General features: G+C 45.4%; 1 protein-coding gene across 1 annotated transcript in view; it reads right to left on the reverse strand.

The window, feature by feature from the left end:
- Window positions 1–16,345, reverse strand: part of LOC128406010 (probable helicase senataxin) — a 183,090-nt gene that overhangs the window by 19,738 nt on the left and 147,007 nt on the right. The window contains 2 exon segments of the mRNA XM_053373059.1: window positions 3,984–4,148; window positions 6,381–6,473. Coding sequence (XP_053229034.1) covers window positions 3,984–4,148; window positions 6,381–6,473 — 258 coding nt within the window.

The raw sequence follows: 16,345 nt of genomic DNA on the forward strand, positions 1-16,345 counted from the left end.
GAAAAATCTGAACTTGTACAAAGATAATTATGAGAAATTATGGAATGAAATTAAGAGAGATTTGGAGATATGGTCACATTTAAAATTGTCATTAATGGGCCGGATTTCTGTGATTAAGATGAATGTGCTGCCAAAGATGCTCTTCCTGTTTCAAGCCCTCCCAATTATAGATAATGCGAAATGCTTTAAAGAATGGCAGAAAGCACTCTCTAGATTTATCTGGCAGGGGAGGAAACCCAGAATTAAATATAAATTAGTTACGGATTCTAAAGAAAGAGGGGGATTTCCCCCGCCAGATTTAAAAATCTATTTTGAAGCTGCTGCACTTTGCTGGATTAAAGAATGGATGCAACTAGAAGACACAGATCTATTAGATTTGGAGGGATTCAACAATGTGTTCGGTTGGCATGCATATTTATGGTATGACAAGGTAAAGGCCCATAATGCATTTAAAAACCATGCAATTAGGAAATCGTTGTATAATGTTTGTATAAAATATAAAGAACTCTTAGAAAGAAAGACGCCCAGATGGCTTTCACCAATGAAGGCAAAGGCCCAGAAAAAACTAAATATGGACACCAAATGGTTGAGATATTATGATTTATTAATAAAAGAAGAAGGAGGTTACAAATTAAAACCATTTGATCAAGTTAAAGATAAGCTAAACTGGTTACATTACCACCAGATCAATGAATTGTATAAATTGGATAAGAAAAATGGTTTTGCTTATGAAAAATCTAAGTTGGAGACCGAGTTGTTGGATACTAAAGATAAAAATTTATCTAAAATGTACAAGCTATTGTTGGAGTGGCACACAAAAGATGAACAAGTTAAATCTGTGGTGATAGATTGGGCAAGAGATGAAGAAAATAATATGTTTGAGGACTGGGAAAGATTGTGGAAGAAAGGGGTCAAGTTCACCGCATGTAAAGGAAAATATAATGAAAATGATGTATAGATGGTATTTGACTCCTGTCAGGGAACTGCCATCGCAGCCAGGAGTGGAGGAAGGGCTCCCAAGCGATGCCGGAGAAGGGCCCAGCAGGGAACGAGGGGACTCAGCGGCCGGGGAAGGAAATCAGCGTTACACCAGGGAGAAAGGCGGGCAGAGGCGGGCTTCGGAGAGATGGCTCCAGGACTCTTCGCCAGAGACCAGCGGGGAGAGCACAGGTCCCCCACTGCCCACACCCACCCTGCGCAGAAGACTTCCGCGCAGGGAGGCTAGGCGGAGACTATCCGTCAAGGAACTTTTATGTTGGAAGAAGTTCAGGAAACGCCCACTGACGGATTCTGCCAGTGACTGAGACAGACGCGGAATCAGGACTGTCCAGCCAGGGAAAGGTTTATCCAGGCAACCTCGCCGAGAGTGGCGGCAACTTACGCACGAGCAACCCCCCAATTCCCATTACAACTCCTGTAAAATTAGCAAAGATATATCATAATTGTGACAATATATGTTGGAAATGTAAAGAAAAGAAAGGAACCTTTTATCATATGTGGTGGACCTGTCCCAAGGTGAAAGACTTCTGGGAAAAGATTTATAATGAATTGAAAAAAATGTTGAAATATACATTTATAAAGAAACCAGAGGCCTTTCTTCTTGGAATAACAGGTTTGGAATTGCCCAAGAAAGATGTTAAATTATTTTTGTATGCCACAACTGCTGCTCGTATTTTGTTAGCTAAAAAGTGGAAAACTCAAGAATTACCAATGATAGAAGAATGGCAGATGAAGATGATGGATTTTTCGGAGCTAGCCAACCTAACCGGAAGAGTCTGCGACCAGAAGGAGGAGGAGTATCAGGAAGAGTGGATTAAATTTAATGATTATCTAGTTAAATTTGTTAAGTTAAATTAACTGAAAACAGCTTGCAGATACTTGATTGGCTTAGGATTTTATTTATGTTAAGTGATGAATTAATATGTTTAATTCCATAAGGTGAGGATTTAAGGATGTTAATGTTGAAGTTAAATTTCATAAGAATTGGGATTTGGAAAACCGTTAAAAGGACATGCAATGAAATTCAACCAAGGGGAAGCGAGGAAGTCACTTAACAAAGTTAATAAGTGCAATTTTCAATAAGGCTATGATTTATGTTTGTTTGTTTATAATATTGTGAAAACCAATAAAAAAAAATTGGGGGGGGGAAGGAAAACGCCCTGGGGATGCCTGCAAGCCCCCGTATCCTCCGATGTGTGCAGCACTGGAAAAGGCATCTCCCTTCATCTCCAGGGAACTCAGCGACATATACCAGCTGGCATATGCACACTAATCTTCTGGCATAACACAGCAAGAAGCGTGAAACAACAGAGATCTAATCTACTATTTATTTACACACTATATACAGACTACAGCATAATGGTGTCCGTTCTCTTCCGAGAGAACAGAAGAAGTGAAAGTACAGTCCAAAGTACATACAACGAAAGAGAGATAAGGATGTCTTCCGTTCCCATAGTCTTCTCAGACAGGCATGTGATTTACAACAATCTCAAATGCAGCGACGGTGGAGTGAAATGCTAACGCAGCCACCTGCTCAATCACCTTGCCCAAGAATGGAAGTTTTGAGACTGGGCAATAGTTGGCCATATGGGCTGGGTCCAAAGATGCTTTTTTAAGAAGCGGTTTAATAATTGCCTCTTTCAGTGGGTCTGGGAAGGCTCCCTCACAGAGGAAAGCATTCACCACCCATCTCCCAGCCCAGCACTTCCCGGCTTGCTTTTATGAGCCAGGATGGGCTGTCAAGGAGACAGGTGGTTGGTTTCACTTGTCTAAGCAGCCTGTCCACATCCTCGGAGGTAACAGATTGGACTTGATCCCACGCAACTTGACTAGACAGGACTCTAGCACTCTCCCGCCCCGGCCCTGCTGCCACGGTGGAGTCTACCTCTTCCCGAATCTGAGTGACTTTATCTTTCCTGGTGTCCCCTTTAATCCCTCTTCAAAGAATAAAGACACAAGAGTCTTTCTGAGTAAAGTAACAAAATGTTTACTCACATTTCAGTTCATTTGATCCCTGAAAGGCAGGCTTTACTTGGTAGTTACACAATCAAGAGTCTGAGTTCATCTCATATGGAGACTGAACTCATGTGCTGCTGGCTGAGAGCCAGCAGACAGCAAAATTACATTAAGACAACAAAATGGATGGAGGAGAGCAGCATGGCAGCAAAAGATAAACAAGAGAATAGAAAGCAAGTGAAGCAAGACAAACAAGACTGAGAAAATGGCTGCATGACCCGGCACTTTTATGGAGTCAGCCAGAGCGATGCCCATCTCCTAGGTCACATGCAGGGGAGGGATGCTCCACACCAGTGGAAGAGGACGTTACCCTGACTGGATGTCCCCCTGACTGTGCCCACGCTAGGGAAATAAGGAATGTTGCATTTGACTGCACCAATGGATTACATCCCACAGGGATACTGTGCTGAGCTATCAGTATACAGACGCTTTACCGACTACCATCAACAAATAAGGAAGATCCCTGCCCCAGGGAACCAACAATGTACCGTACATTTTAGCAACAGGGAAACAACAGAGGGAAGTTTTTATTTTATTAAATAATAAGTTCAGGGAAGTGAGAGATAAGGCTAACGAGGGATGACTACGCACAAGCGTAGTCTCATTTGCTTGGGATGTACTTCAGCAGCATGCAAGGCCTCACAAGCGACATCACTTTTGGAGGAAGACAGGGGGTATACTTACAGTGCTTTTGTACACCAGGAATGAGAAACCCATGGTCCTCCAGATGATGCTGGACAGTATCCCGCATCATCGCTGCCAACAGGCCATACTGCCTGGGACTGATGGGAGCTGAAGTCCAGCAGCATCTGGAGGGCCTATTGCACACTGAATGCAGTATTTCAACAGCTTAATCATGATTCAATTGAGAGTAAACTTCACCTCCAGTAACTTGACTGACACTCTGCTGAATCAAGAGGCCCAGTTAAAGGGATTTTAATGCCATTCAAGGCTTGTGAAATTCTTACCTATTTTCTCCAAATTCTTTCTCCAGCTGGCTCAGGATCCTTCTTTTCTGAGCACTGCATGGGGTGATGATCCCAATGTTGCGAAAGCTGATGTCTCTCTTTTTGCTCTTAATTAACTTCATTAATTCTATTACCAGCTTAACTTCCTGGAGATTAATGAAGGAACTGAACAAGAAAGAAATAGAAGGGGAGGGAGAAAGGGATGAGCTGAAGGCCTTGTATTTGGATGTGTGCCTCATTTTAAAAGTTATCACAGATTCTCTCTCTTAGGGTTCTTTTGGGACATACACTCAAAGAACTGTAGAGTTGGAAGGGACCCCAAGGGTAATCTAGTCCAACCCCCCTGCAATGCAGGAATTCCAACTAAAGCACTCATGACAGATGGCCATCCAACCTCTGCTTAAAATCCTGCAAGGAAGGAGAGTCCACAGTCACCTGAGGGAGTCCATTTCACTGTCAAGCAGCTCTTACTGTCATAAAGTTCTGCCAGGTATATAGTTGGAGTCTCCTTTATTGTAACCTGAAGCCATTGGTTTGAGTCCTACCCTCCAGAGAAGGAGAAAACAAGCTTGCTCCATCCTCCACGTGACAGCCCTTGAAATATTTGAAGATGACGGTCATATCTCCTCTCAGTCTCCTCTTTACCAGGCTAAACATACCAAATTCCCTCAATGGTTCCTCATAAAACTTGGTTTCCAGACCCTTGATCATCTTGGTCACCCTGCTCTGCACATGTTCCAGCTTGTCATCACCCTTCTTAAATTGTGGTGCCCAGTACGAGACATTGTATTCCAGGTGTGGTCTGACCAAGGCAGAATAGAGTGGTACTATTACTTTCCTTGATCTGGACACTAGACTTCTGTTGATGCAGTTTAGAAGATCATTATATTTTTTTGCTGCTGCATCACACTGCTGACTCATGTTAAGCTTGTGATCTACTAAGACACATACTACTAACAATGCCTTGTTAGTAATATAAGATGGTGTCCCCCATCTTATATTTGTGCCCTGAACAGTGCTAGATGACCTCAAAGATTGCTTCAATCTTAGCTTTTTAAAAAACTTTTAAGTGTGCCCACCCACCAACAGCTAAGGAGAACATGGCCACAAAAGCTGCCACATGCTCTTATTGTGGTGGAAAGTGGGAAAACACCAGATCATGATTGCTGCAGCCTTCCCATTGGGACATCTGGTTGCTCACTGTGAGGACAGGATGTGGGATTTGATGGGATTCTGGCCTGATCCAGCAAGCAAGCTCTTCTTATGTTCTTGATCAAATCAATCTGTGGCAGGTAAGTTACCCAAAGATCAGATCGTGAAGCTGAGGCTCCAAGACTTTGGCCACCTCATGAGAAGAGAAGACTCCCTGGAAAAGACCCTGATGTTGGGAAAGATGGAGGACACAAGGAGAAGGGGACGACAGAGGACGAGATGGCTGGACAGTGTTCTTGAAGCTACGAACATGAGTTTGACCAAACTGCGGGAGGCAGTGGAAGACAGGAGTGCCTGGCGTGCTCTGGTCCATGGGGTCACGAAGAGTCGGACACGACTAAACAACAACAACAACAAGTTACCCAAATTGTCCACCAAGCCAGAGTTCCACACCACACAGCAGACCTTTCAAATGTAGCAGGGATGACACCATATACCTGTAGTCCAGCAACAATCTGGGTTTATAACAGCACCTCTGGGAGGGAAACAGGTTCCCCCATTCCTGTCCTACAATAGAGTTCAGGACTAAATCAGGGGTGGTGCACCTTTTGTTGGGACTCCCAACTCACATAGCTCAGGGTGGAGATGGTAAGAGATTGCAGACCAGCCATGAGCTCCTTACTCTAGGATGAGAGAGGGACCCTTGGGGTGGGGGGCTAAGCAGGGCTCTTTAGCTTTTTCTGAGGGCTGGATTAGATGGCCAGTGTGTGGCAGCTGTGAAAATGCTATGCTAGGGAACATTAGGAAAGGAATGAAAAATAAAACTGCCAACATCACAATGCAGTTACACAAATCTACAGTGAGACTGCATTTGGAATACTATGTAGAGCTTTGGTCGCCTCCTCAAAAAGGAAAAGGTTCAGGAAAAGGGCAGCCCAAATGATGAGGGGGATGGAGTGACTCCCCTATGAGGAAAGGTGGCAGCATTTGGGACTTTTTACTTTAGAAAACAGGCGACATGATAGAAGTGTATGAAATTACACATTGTGTTTTAAGTTTTCATTGTTTTTATCTGTTTAGTTGCTTTGAGATTTGTTTGTGTAAAAAGCAGCTAACAAATGTAATTAATAAAAAACGGTGTTGGCTTTATGTGGGATTTTAAATTTTGTTTCTTTATTTTACTCCTGCTAGCCACTTTGAAAAGTGCGACTACAAATTCACAAAGCAAATAAATGAAAAACTTACTTGCTCTCCTGTTCTTCCTGGCCATCCAAAACATCAAAGAGGAGGTACGGTAGGAAGGGCCATTCCAAAGAGAATCGTCTCTCTTCTGTCCATCTATAATGCAATGAGAAATCATGATAGCTTTTAAAAAGCAGTGTGCTGAGGTCTATTTGCTCAATTCTTCACTGCAGGAGGAAACACTATCCGTCACATAATCATTCACATGATGTTCCCCACATAGAGAAAACTAGCATGTCAGGGAGGTGGTGTGAGGGATGACAGAAACTGTTCTCCCTGATGTCATCGTTTTCTACATGAAGGGGAATATTCAAACAGCATGACAAACATATTCAGTGAATAGCAGTGGAAGGGCAAAAAATCCAGAGGCTTATACAGATTTTCCCTGGCGATGGCTCAATAAGTTTTGGGGACCCTGGGAGGCTCTTTCAGCAGTCAGGGATTGAGACCTTAACACCTTGTTCTTTCCAAAGATTCTCATTCCGTGTTCCTAATATATCTGGGCTTCCTGCCCTTTGAATTGCAACAGGCTTGTTCCAACAGGCTTTTGAGAACTGATTGCTTTTAATGAAAGGGCCGGTGTCATGCTGTTGTTATTGTAATTATGTGCATGTTTTAAACAGTTTTTATATATGTATATAGTTTTAATTATATTAATGTTTAATTGTTTTAAATTATTGTTTCTATGTTTTTAGAATTTCTTGTTTTTATCTGTAAGCTGCCTTGAGTCCCATCAAAGGAAAAAAGCAGGGTGTGTTGTGTGTTTTATATTTTAGAAGTGTGGGAGGCAGGTGCCAGTGTCCTTGATTTTTCCTGGGCTAACAGAAAACCCTACCTAAGAAATTATGTCAAGTAAGATAAATTACAAAAATAATTCACAAGCTGTATGCATAATTAATACACGTTACAGAAACCAGCTTTTCTTGGCACATTTTTTTTTAAAAAGCTCATCATTATCAGCTTGGCGTACTACAGCTATTTGCGTGGACAGGCGGAGTCCCCAGATCCCCCGCGGTCCCCCCGTCATGCGGAATAACGACTCGAGACAACGTGCTATGGGATTAAATTGGCCACAACTTTATTGAATTTCAAATGTGGGTAGACCTTGGCTCAGGCATTGGGCGTTCTCCCTCCCCAGTCCCCAGCCGGGGATCTAGGGAGCATCAGGGTTATCCAGTGTGTGTGGGGGGGATGGGCCGGCTCTGGAGAACATATGTTCAAGCAGAGACAGCCGCCCCCGTTACGCCGCCGCCGCAGGGGAGAGCAATGACAACCTTTCGGCGCACGGCCAAAGCCTCCCTTCAGAAACCCCTTTAACGGGGAACCCTGGTATCGCCGCCGCAAAGAGGAAGATGGACTAAAGGATTCCGCCCAAGGCCTGATACTGCCAAAGTTGTGACGTTTTGCTACGGGAAAGGCGAAACCTGCCAATGCAGGGAAATTCCTTTCCGGCCCTTTAACAGCGACCTTACGTAGCAGCGCCCGCATACCTGTGAAGAAAAGTTAACCTGCGAAACCTGTGAAGAAAAGTTAACCTTCAAAATAAGACATTAACTGAGGGTGGGTAGGGTGGGAGAAGCTCTGGAGCCAAGTGAGGATTCCCAGGTAAGATCCTCCCTCTATTGTGTGGGCAGGTAATCCCTCCCCTACCTGGACTGGTCTCCTTGGCAACGCTTCCCCCAGGTGGGATTGGGCAAATGACTGAGGTAGGCGGAGACCTCCAGGTACCCCACCTGAGGGAAGGCAAGGCCAAGCCTAAGCTATTGGAGCCGCTCGAGATCCAGGGGCTGCACGCGTCCACGCAAAGGGCGCCCCCCGTTTTTAAGCGGGGAGCGGTCATTGCCATTATAAAAGATCAGCCATGTATCAAAACAGCAAATAATTCAACATTAACATTTCAGAAATGGGGGAGGAGGTGTGCTCAGCCAGTAATCAAGATGGCTGCATAACTCTGAGCTCCTGCCCGAGAGCACACAATTTATGTTCAAAACAGTCGATAAATTAGGAAGACTGGAAAGCTTTTACTCCCACTCGGAAGGGGAATGTCAACAAATATGCCGAGACAAAAACAAGGGAATATACTGAATTTTCTCAAGCTGCAGGGTTAGGGAGAAGCCAGGGCAATGAGTCAGCAGAAAGATAACATGGCACCTGGCCCAACTAAGACTGGCCCAAGCATGGCAGGAAAAGATACAAATGCACTACTGAGAAAGGAATTTGCAGCTCAACATGAAGAAAAAGCTTTAAAAATTGCTTCAAGAAAATATGGATATGAAATCAAAGCTGGATGATTATCAAAAAAATACTTAGAACAGGTTAATTTTCATTTCAGAGGCTTTTCAGAAGGGACAGAAAATGACACTACTGTGCCAGGGAGAAGAGTCGGTGGAAGAAGATTGGAAGAAATTTAAAGACTATTTACAAAAATACTGCAAAATTAATGAATGTTAGAATGATGTTGGATAAGAAGTTAAGTGGTTTTTAGCTATAATTCTATAAGGAATATGAAAAAATGGATTATTAACAGGTAAAAATTTAATGTTACTATATTTTAAGATTAAAGACTAGGATAAACAAAGAGTGAAAGGATTTGCTGAACTAACAAATTGAACTGGAATACAAAAAAGGGAGGTGTGAGGAGGTCCGGTGTAATGAGTATGGGGTTGCTCGTGCGTAAGCTGCCGCCTCTCCAGGCCAAATTGCCTTGTTAAACCTTTCTGTCTGGACAGCCCTTCTCTTCTTCGTGGCTGCCTCAGTCGCTAGCAGAATCCGTCAGTGGGCGTTTCTTAAACCTCTTCCAACATAAAAGTTGTTTGACGCCCAGTCTCCTCCTACTCTCCCTGCGCGGAAATCTTCTGCGCAGGGAGGGCGTGGGTAGCGGAGGACCTGTGCTCTCCCCGCTGGTGTCCAGTGAAGAGTCCTGGAGCCCTCTCGCCGATTCCCCCATCTGCCCCCCTTTATCCCTGGTGTTGCGCTGATTTGCTTCCCCCTCTGCTGAGCTGCCTCTCTCCCTGCTGGGCCCTTCTCCAGCATCATTTGAGAGCCTTCCCTCCGCCTCTAGCTCCGATGTCAGTTCCCTGACATCCACCTCCCCCCCAGGACCCCCTCCACCCCCGGCCCGACCTGTAGATCCAACTTCGTCCCTTTCTTCGGCCGACGAGGCGGGGAACCCCCGGAAGGAGCTGTCGCCATCCTCGGAGGATTCGAAACCCGCTTCCCACCCGCTCTGATTCCTTCCCGCGGGGTGGGCCTCCCAGTCAGATTCTTCTTCTTCCTCCGAAACCTCTCCTCCCTCCCCCTCGGAGGCAGAAAAACCCTCAAAATCCTCTTCATCGTCTGTGGTTCCAAATTGCTCCTCCCAGAATCTCGCTAGGGGTTTGTGTTTGTCTGGGAACAGGCGGTGGAATTCCTCCACCAGATACCCGTCATCGATTGCCTCCGCGGGAACCCACGTGTTTTCCGACCCGGATTCTCCGAACGGCACTTAGTCAGCATGAGTGTGAGCTCCCTGATTTATCTTTTAAGATTGTTTTAATGAGTATAGAAACCTATTAACTTTTAACTTTTAGTTTTTTAACTTTTAGTTTTTAGTTTTTAGTTTTAGTTTTAAACTAATAAGTAGGAGGACGCCTCTTTCTATTGGGGAGATAACCATTGACCTTGAAACTGGGGCGGCTGCATGAAGAGAAAAATGACTAAGCAATTATACAGCCCTGCCTGTGGGAGAGGAACTGGGAAGTGTACCAGAGATTCTAGAGACTTAGACGACACAGAGGAACTGAGATGCCTGCCTCTTGCTAAACAAACAAAAATTAGTGAATCTGAAAGTACAAAGGATATTTTTAATATTCCGGTTTCAAACTCTTTCACACTGCTAGCAGAGATGAATGACGAGGAAACCATTGTGAAAGAACCTTTTGATAACCTGCCTACTAAACCTTCAAGCAATAATAATACTGGTATCCACTCGAATGACTGCACTAGAGCCCGTGAAAGCTGCATTGATGAGATACTATTTGAACACTCGACTACTCTAGACCTAGTTGCTAAAACAGTGGACTGTATCTTTAAATACATAAAAGACATCCGAGGTTCCTTGGAGAAGATTATCTCGCTTGTATCCCTAACAGGTAAAAACAGTTCCCCTGATGTACCACCTGAGATGAAGCCCATACAAATGCCCAGAGCACCCGTTTTACCTCATACCTCCTGTATAATTCCTCAAGTTGCTGACAATCAGAAAAGTGAGCCAAGTGAGCAAAATAAGAAGGAAGAACACTTTGCACCTCCTCACAAACTGCTGCTGCAAGCTACCAAAATCTGCCTAACGGTTTGCCCCTTTAGAGGCAAGGTGATAAACTGGCGTTATAAGAGTGATATAAGGAGACACCTAGCGGAGCTTCTGAGGGTAATCCCTAGCTCTATTGACCTGAAGCATACTGAGCATATTAGCAGCAGACCTCAGAGGCAGAGAGTGCTGCTCTCCTTTAAAACCAAAAAGCTCCCTGCACTTATTATGTCCTCAAGAAATCTTCTAATTAACTATGGAATCCTTGCTACAAGAGTCTTTACCAATACCAAGATCTGCCCCCTCTTACCAAACTGCTTGTTCAAAAAGAAAGCAGACAAGTCTGAGGGTCCGCCAATTGCCACGACCCCAACTCCCCTGGCCGCAGATCTAATCAGCTGGATTGACGCCCCCCTGCCTCCACTGACAAAGGCTATACATCTGGAGAATTCTACGGAGCGTGAGTTACTTCTATCCTTCTCCCAATTGCCAAAACTGGAGCGAACAGAGATAACGGACAGATTGGACGAGTTGCTACTCTGTCTCCGTAACGCAGAAGATCATGCTCATGCAAATAAGATTAATTCCTCACCAATTGTAGATCAGTCTACACAAGCCCAAGTGGTACCTGTTTTAACGACCTCTGATCTGCAACCTGGCTGTACACGGCCTTGGGATGTCAAGCCCGGGCAGGATACAGTGGAAGATTCGACAAGCCTCTGGCCAAACTCGGAAGCTGTGGCAAGACTGAATGCTCTTTTGGAGGCAAACCGAAAAGGATGCCTCCCACCTGCCTTACACTGCATGTTCCCTACAGCAACCGCAGATCCAAAAGGCCCACCCCCCTCAATCTTAGAGCATACTTTAAATGCAGAGTCTATGGACCTGTCGTTAAGTGATACTCCCGTTCACCAGAATCCATCCCTGCAGCTACCAATAATTAAGCCTCAATCCATGGCTGCTGCTGCGGTAAGTGGTGCTCGGAAATTGCCTGGTAAGCAAGCTACAATTACTTCCTTCTTCCAGCCTATTGCCCCCCCTCGCCGCATGCATTCCCAGGTGGATTCTGCCGTGCTGGTTCCGCAAGGCCCAGCATGACTCGAAGGGGTGACCAGGAGATTACTTACTTTCTTATCCTGGAATGTAGCTGGCATTAAACCTAAGCTGATGGATCCATCCTTTGTCACCTACATAAAAGGCAGTCGTATTCTTTTGCTGCAAGAGACATGGGCTTGTGAGGGCTTCTCCTTATCAGGGTATAAGGGCTTCTACCTGAATGCACAACAGAATTCACTATCACCTGGTAGACGACAAGGTGGGTTGGCTACCTTAGTTTCTTTGGCCTTAAATCTGCAGGTGGAACAAATCGATATCCAGTCGTCATCCATGCTGGGTGTAAAGCTACAAACAGCGGAGGAAGTGTTCGTGGTGATTAATGTTTATTTGCACCCAACCTATAAGAAAAACCTGGTGGACCAAAGATGGAGGGGAATTCAACTGACTCTTGAAACTCTCCTAGAGAAATATCCTGAAGCCACCTTCCTAGTTGCAGGAGATTTCAACGGCCGATTGTCTCACTCTGATAAATTATTATTTGCTAAATATAATAAATATCCCTCACTACCCATTTTAACCTCAGACCTTTTACCCAGGAATTTTAAAGACAGTGTTGCTACATACGCAGGTTTTAAATGTAGACAAACTTTGATGGCTCTTAATTTTCACCTTCTAAACGGAGCTCTCAGTTCTCATTACCCTGCCGAATTTACTTTCTGGTCAGGCTCCCGAGCCTCTACCATAGACTTTATTTGGACATCATTAGACCTAATTCCCAAAATTTCCAACTTTAGGGTGGTAACGAGGCTGGAAAGTGACCGTTTTCCATTAGAACTCTCTCTGACCCTGGATGGAGAATTGGCTACCTATTCCTGTGTGCCTATTACAAATAACCAGCTTCAGATGAGGCCCACTGCCTTAAAATGGACCGACAATATGGCTCAACGGATAAATGAACTCCTGTGGTCTGACCAACTGCAAGAGACAAGGGACTCCCTTATCCAGGCAGTTGAGCCACTGCCAATATATGACAATTTAGTAGAACTGCTAAAACCTTCGTTGGCTAAGGCCCCGGTAATGAATAGTAACCATTTCTCTCATAAAAAGTGGTTTGACGAGGAATGTAGACACTTCAAGAACAACCTATATAATGAATTCTTGGCATATAGGGCATCAAATGACCCCACACCTAGCAGTCACCTTATGAACCTCAAGAGAAGGTATAAAGCACTATTAAAGGAAAAGAAGCTTGCGGCAGAAAGAAATGATTGGAAGAACCTTCTAAAAGCTGCAGAAAATAGAAATCCCTCCTCCTTTTGGCACCAAATTTCTCAATACCTGGGTAGACCGTTGTCAAGGCTAGAACCCCAAATTTCAGCTGACACCTGGGAAAGCTTCTTCTCCGATTTATATGCAGCTCATGCTGCCAGCGGAGGAAGGTTAGATTTGGCCCCCTTGCCTGAGTGGGATCCTGTTACCTGCTCTGAAGTGGAAACACTTGTAGGCCAATTTGAGGCGGGCAAGGCACCCGGAGACAATCTTATTTCCATAGATGTTATTAAAGCCAATAAGGACTGGTGGTGTCCACCCCTAGCAGCTCTTTTTACTTATATAAACAAAACAGCACAATTTCCTCCAAGCTGGAACTCTGCACTGATTGTGTTAATTCACAAGAAAGGGCCGCGCACAGACCCGGCCAATTTTAGACCAATTAGCCTGCTAAATGTTATCGGGAAGATCTATTCAAGATTTCTACTTAACAAATTAACGACCTGGATGGAAAGCAACAATATCATCGCAGAGGAACAGGCGGGTTTCCGCCCCGGAAGATCAACAACAGACCAAATCTTAATCCTAAATCACTTGGCCACCAAGTACGCTGGCAATGGCCTAAAAGCCCTCCACGTCGCCTTTATAGACTTTAAGCAGGCCTTTGATCTAATTCCCAGGAACCAGCTATGGACAAAATTGGCAGCAACATCTATCGACCGCCACCTTCTCCTGCTGATTATTAATTTGCATACAAATACTCTCCTGAGGATTAGGCAAGATAGTAAGGGGCTAGTCTCCAATCCGGTTGCCACCACTAGGGGGGTAAGACAGGGCTGTTTGCTTGCCCCTGCTTTGTTTAATTTCTATAATAATTCGCTAGTGGTGCATATGGCAAATGCTGATTTCCATCCACCAAAACTGGCAGGACGAGCCTTGAATGTCCTACTGTATGCGGACGATGCCGCCCTATTAGCTACCTCCCCCATCGGATTAAGGAGGATGCTTCGAGCTCTTCATGAATATAAGACCCAACACGAGCTCCAACTAAATTATGCCAAGACCAAAATAATGGTCTTTGCTGCTCGACTGAAACCTAATTTATGGTCAATTAATGGTATCCCTTTAGAGCAGGTCAGTTGCTTCAAATACCTGGGTCAGGTTGTAAGATCAAATATGTCCTTCTTGGCGCACAGAGAATACATAGCCTCGAACGCATCCAAAGCAGCCTTGGTGATTAGAACCCTGTACTCCAAGAAACAGGCACAACCTGTCAAAGTTGCCTTGCAACTCTTTAAAATGAAAGTCCTCCCTCTTCTGCTGGTGGGCATTGCCTTGGGCTCACGTAGGGACTTTGAAAAATTGGAATCTATCCAAACCCAATTCCTCAGGGCCATACTCAGGATCCCCCCCTCTGTGGCAGGTGCGATCATGAGATTGGAAACCGGTTGTCAAGCCTTTAGGTATGTGGCCCTGAAAGCGAAGTTATGGCTATGGCTTAAGCTCTGTTTCAGACCGGTGGGTTTGGCCCCCTTGATTCTGAGGGATAACTTTAAATCTCCATGGGAAGGGGAGATAGTGGAGGAAGTGCAGAAGTGCGGGTTGTCCTCCCTTTATATAGAGTCCATGACGTATAGCCACGCAAAGGCGGTGATCGCTCAAAGATTAAGGGATATTGCCAGGCAGGAGGACATAGCCCGTGTGAAACCTGGGTTCTTTCTGGGGAAGCAGTTGTATCGGGCTGCTCCAGCTCGCTACCTGGCGGATATCCACTACGTGGAATACCGCAGACTATTTACTGCGGCTAGGCTGAATGTTCTTGACTCGGCGGTTCTGAAGGGAAGATATGGAGGAGTCCCATATGACCAGAGATTATGCCACTGTGCATTGGGTGAGGTAGAATCCACAGAGCACATTTTACTGAGCTGTCCCTTCTACAACGATTTAAGACAGTACCTTATAACTCCATACTTACCCCAGCTCAGTTCCCGACAAAGAGGAAAGCAGACAGCATATCTGCTAAATAAGACTTCTGGGAAAACAACTTTGTCAGTGGCTAAATTCCTTTTCCTGGCACTCAAGTGTCGGAAATGTATAACTGAATGCTTTGATGTGGGTTATCTGTGAGAGGTCTAGTACTGTGGCCCTATCTTATTTATGTACCCCTATGATGTTATAGTTTATAATTATTGTGTAATGTTTTATTTCTGACTATCGGTCGAATAAAGGAAATTGATTGATTGACCCGGATTCTCCCTCCCAAGCTACCAAGTACTCCACCTGGCGTCCTCGCCACCTTGAGTCAAGTATTTCCGTGGCCAAGTGGTGGTGCTCCCTCTCTTCTACCTGCGGGTGTGTGGTGACTTCTCCCTCTCGCCCCGGGAATTCCCGCCCCTCCCTGTGCGGTGAGAGTAGGGACCTATGGAACACCGGGTGTATTTTCATGCTGTCAGGCAACTTGAGCTTAAATGCCACGGGGTTCACCTGCTGTGTTACCTCAAACGGTCCCAGCCGCCTGGGCTGCAACTTCTTGCACCCCCCCTTAAAGGGTAACCCTTGGGTTGACAACCACACCCGGACCCCCACCCGTATGGTCTCCCCTTCCCTGCGGCGCTTGTCTGCCTGCCTCTTGTAAATTTCCTTGGCCCGCTCCAAGTTCATCTTAAGTTGCTGGTGCAGGGCCTCCATTTCTTCCACAAACTGCTCTGCCGCAGGTACGCTCCAACTTTCCTCCCCACTCCCCGGGAAGGCCCTGGGATGACACCCATAATTGGCCATGAATGGGCTCATTCCCGTGGACACGTGTTCAGCGTTGTTGTACGCAAATTCAGCCAGCGCTAGTTTCTCTACCCAATCGTTCTGCCTCTTGCTGACGTAGCAGCGTAGGTATTGCTGTAGTATACTGCGTTAGGATATTTCCGTTCCACCTTAAAAGGGAGCAGGATGTTTGTATAACAGCCTGCGTATTTCCTGTCTCACAGGATGTTTATGTTGTCTGTTCCTTTCGTTTTCTGCTGTTTGCCTGAGCAGTCAGAGCAGACGGTCATGTCTTCTTTTGTTCTGACCTACGCTGAATAAACTGTAAATATGCTGTCCTGCTGTGCAACTTTTGCTGTGTGAACTCTGCTGATAGAGTGTGCACAAGCCTGAGGCTTCGTGTCGCCAAATTGCTGATACTGCGTGACTACGGGAGGTCGATGGATCGTCCGGCGCCGAGCTTCGGGGCTCAGATGGACTTTATCTCCCTGGCAGTATCCCAACAACAGGTTTTGGGCCCAGATTCACGGCACTTGCAGGAGAGTAAGACAGCGACAGACTGCTGAGGTATGTGCTGGAAAAGTGAAAGCAGAGGCTT

Source organism: Podarcis raffonei, chromosome W (genome assembly GCF_027172205.1).
Source record: "Podarcis raffonei isolate rPodRaf1 chromosome W, rPodRaf1.pri, whole genome shotgun sequence".
NCBI classification, from domain to species: Eukaryota; Metazoa; Chordata; class Lepidosauria; order Squamata; family Lacertidae; genus Podarcis; species Podarcis raffonei.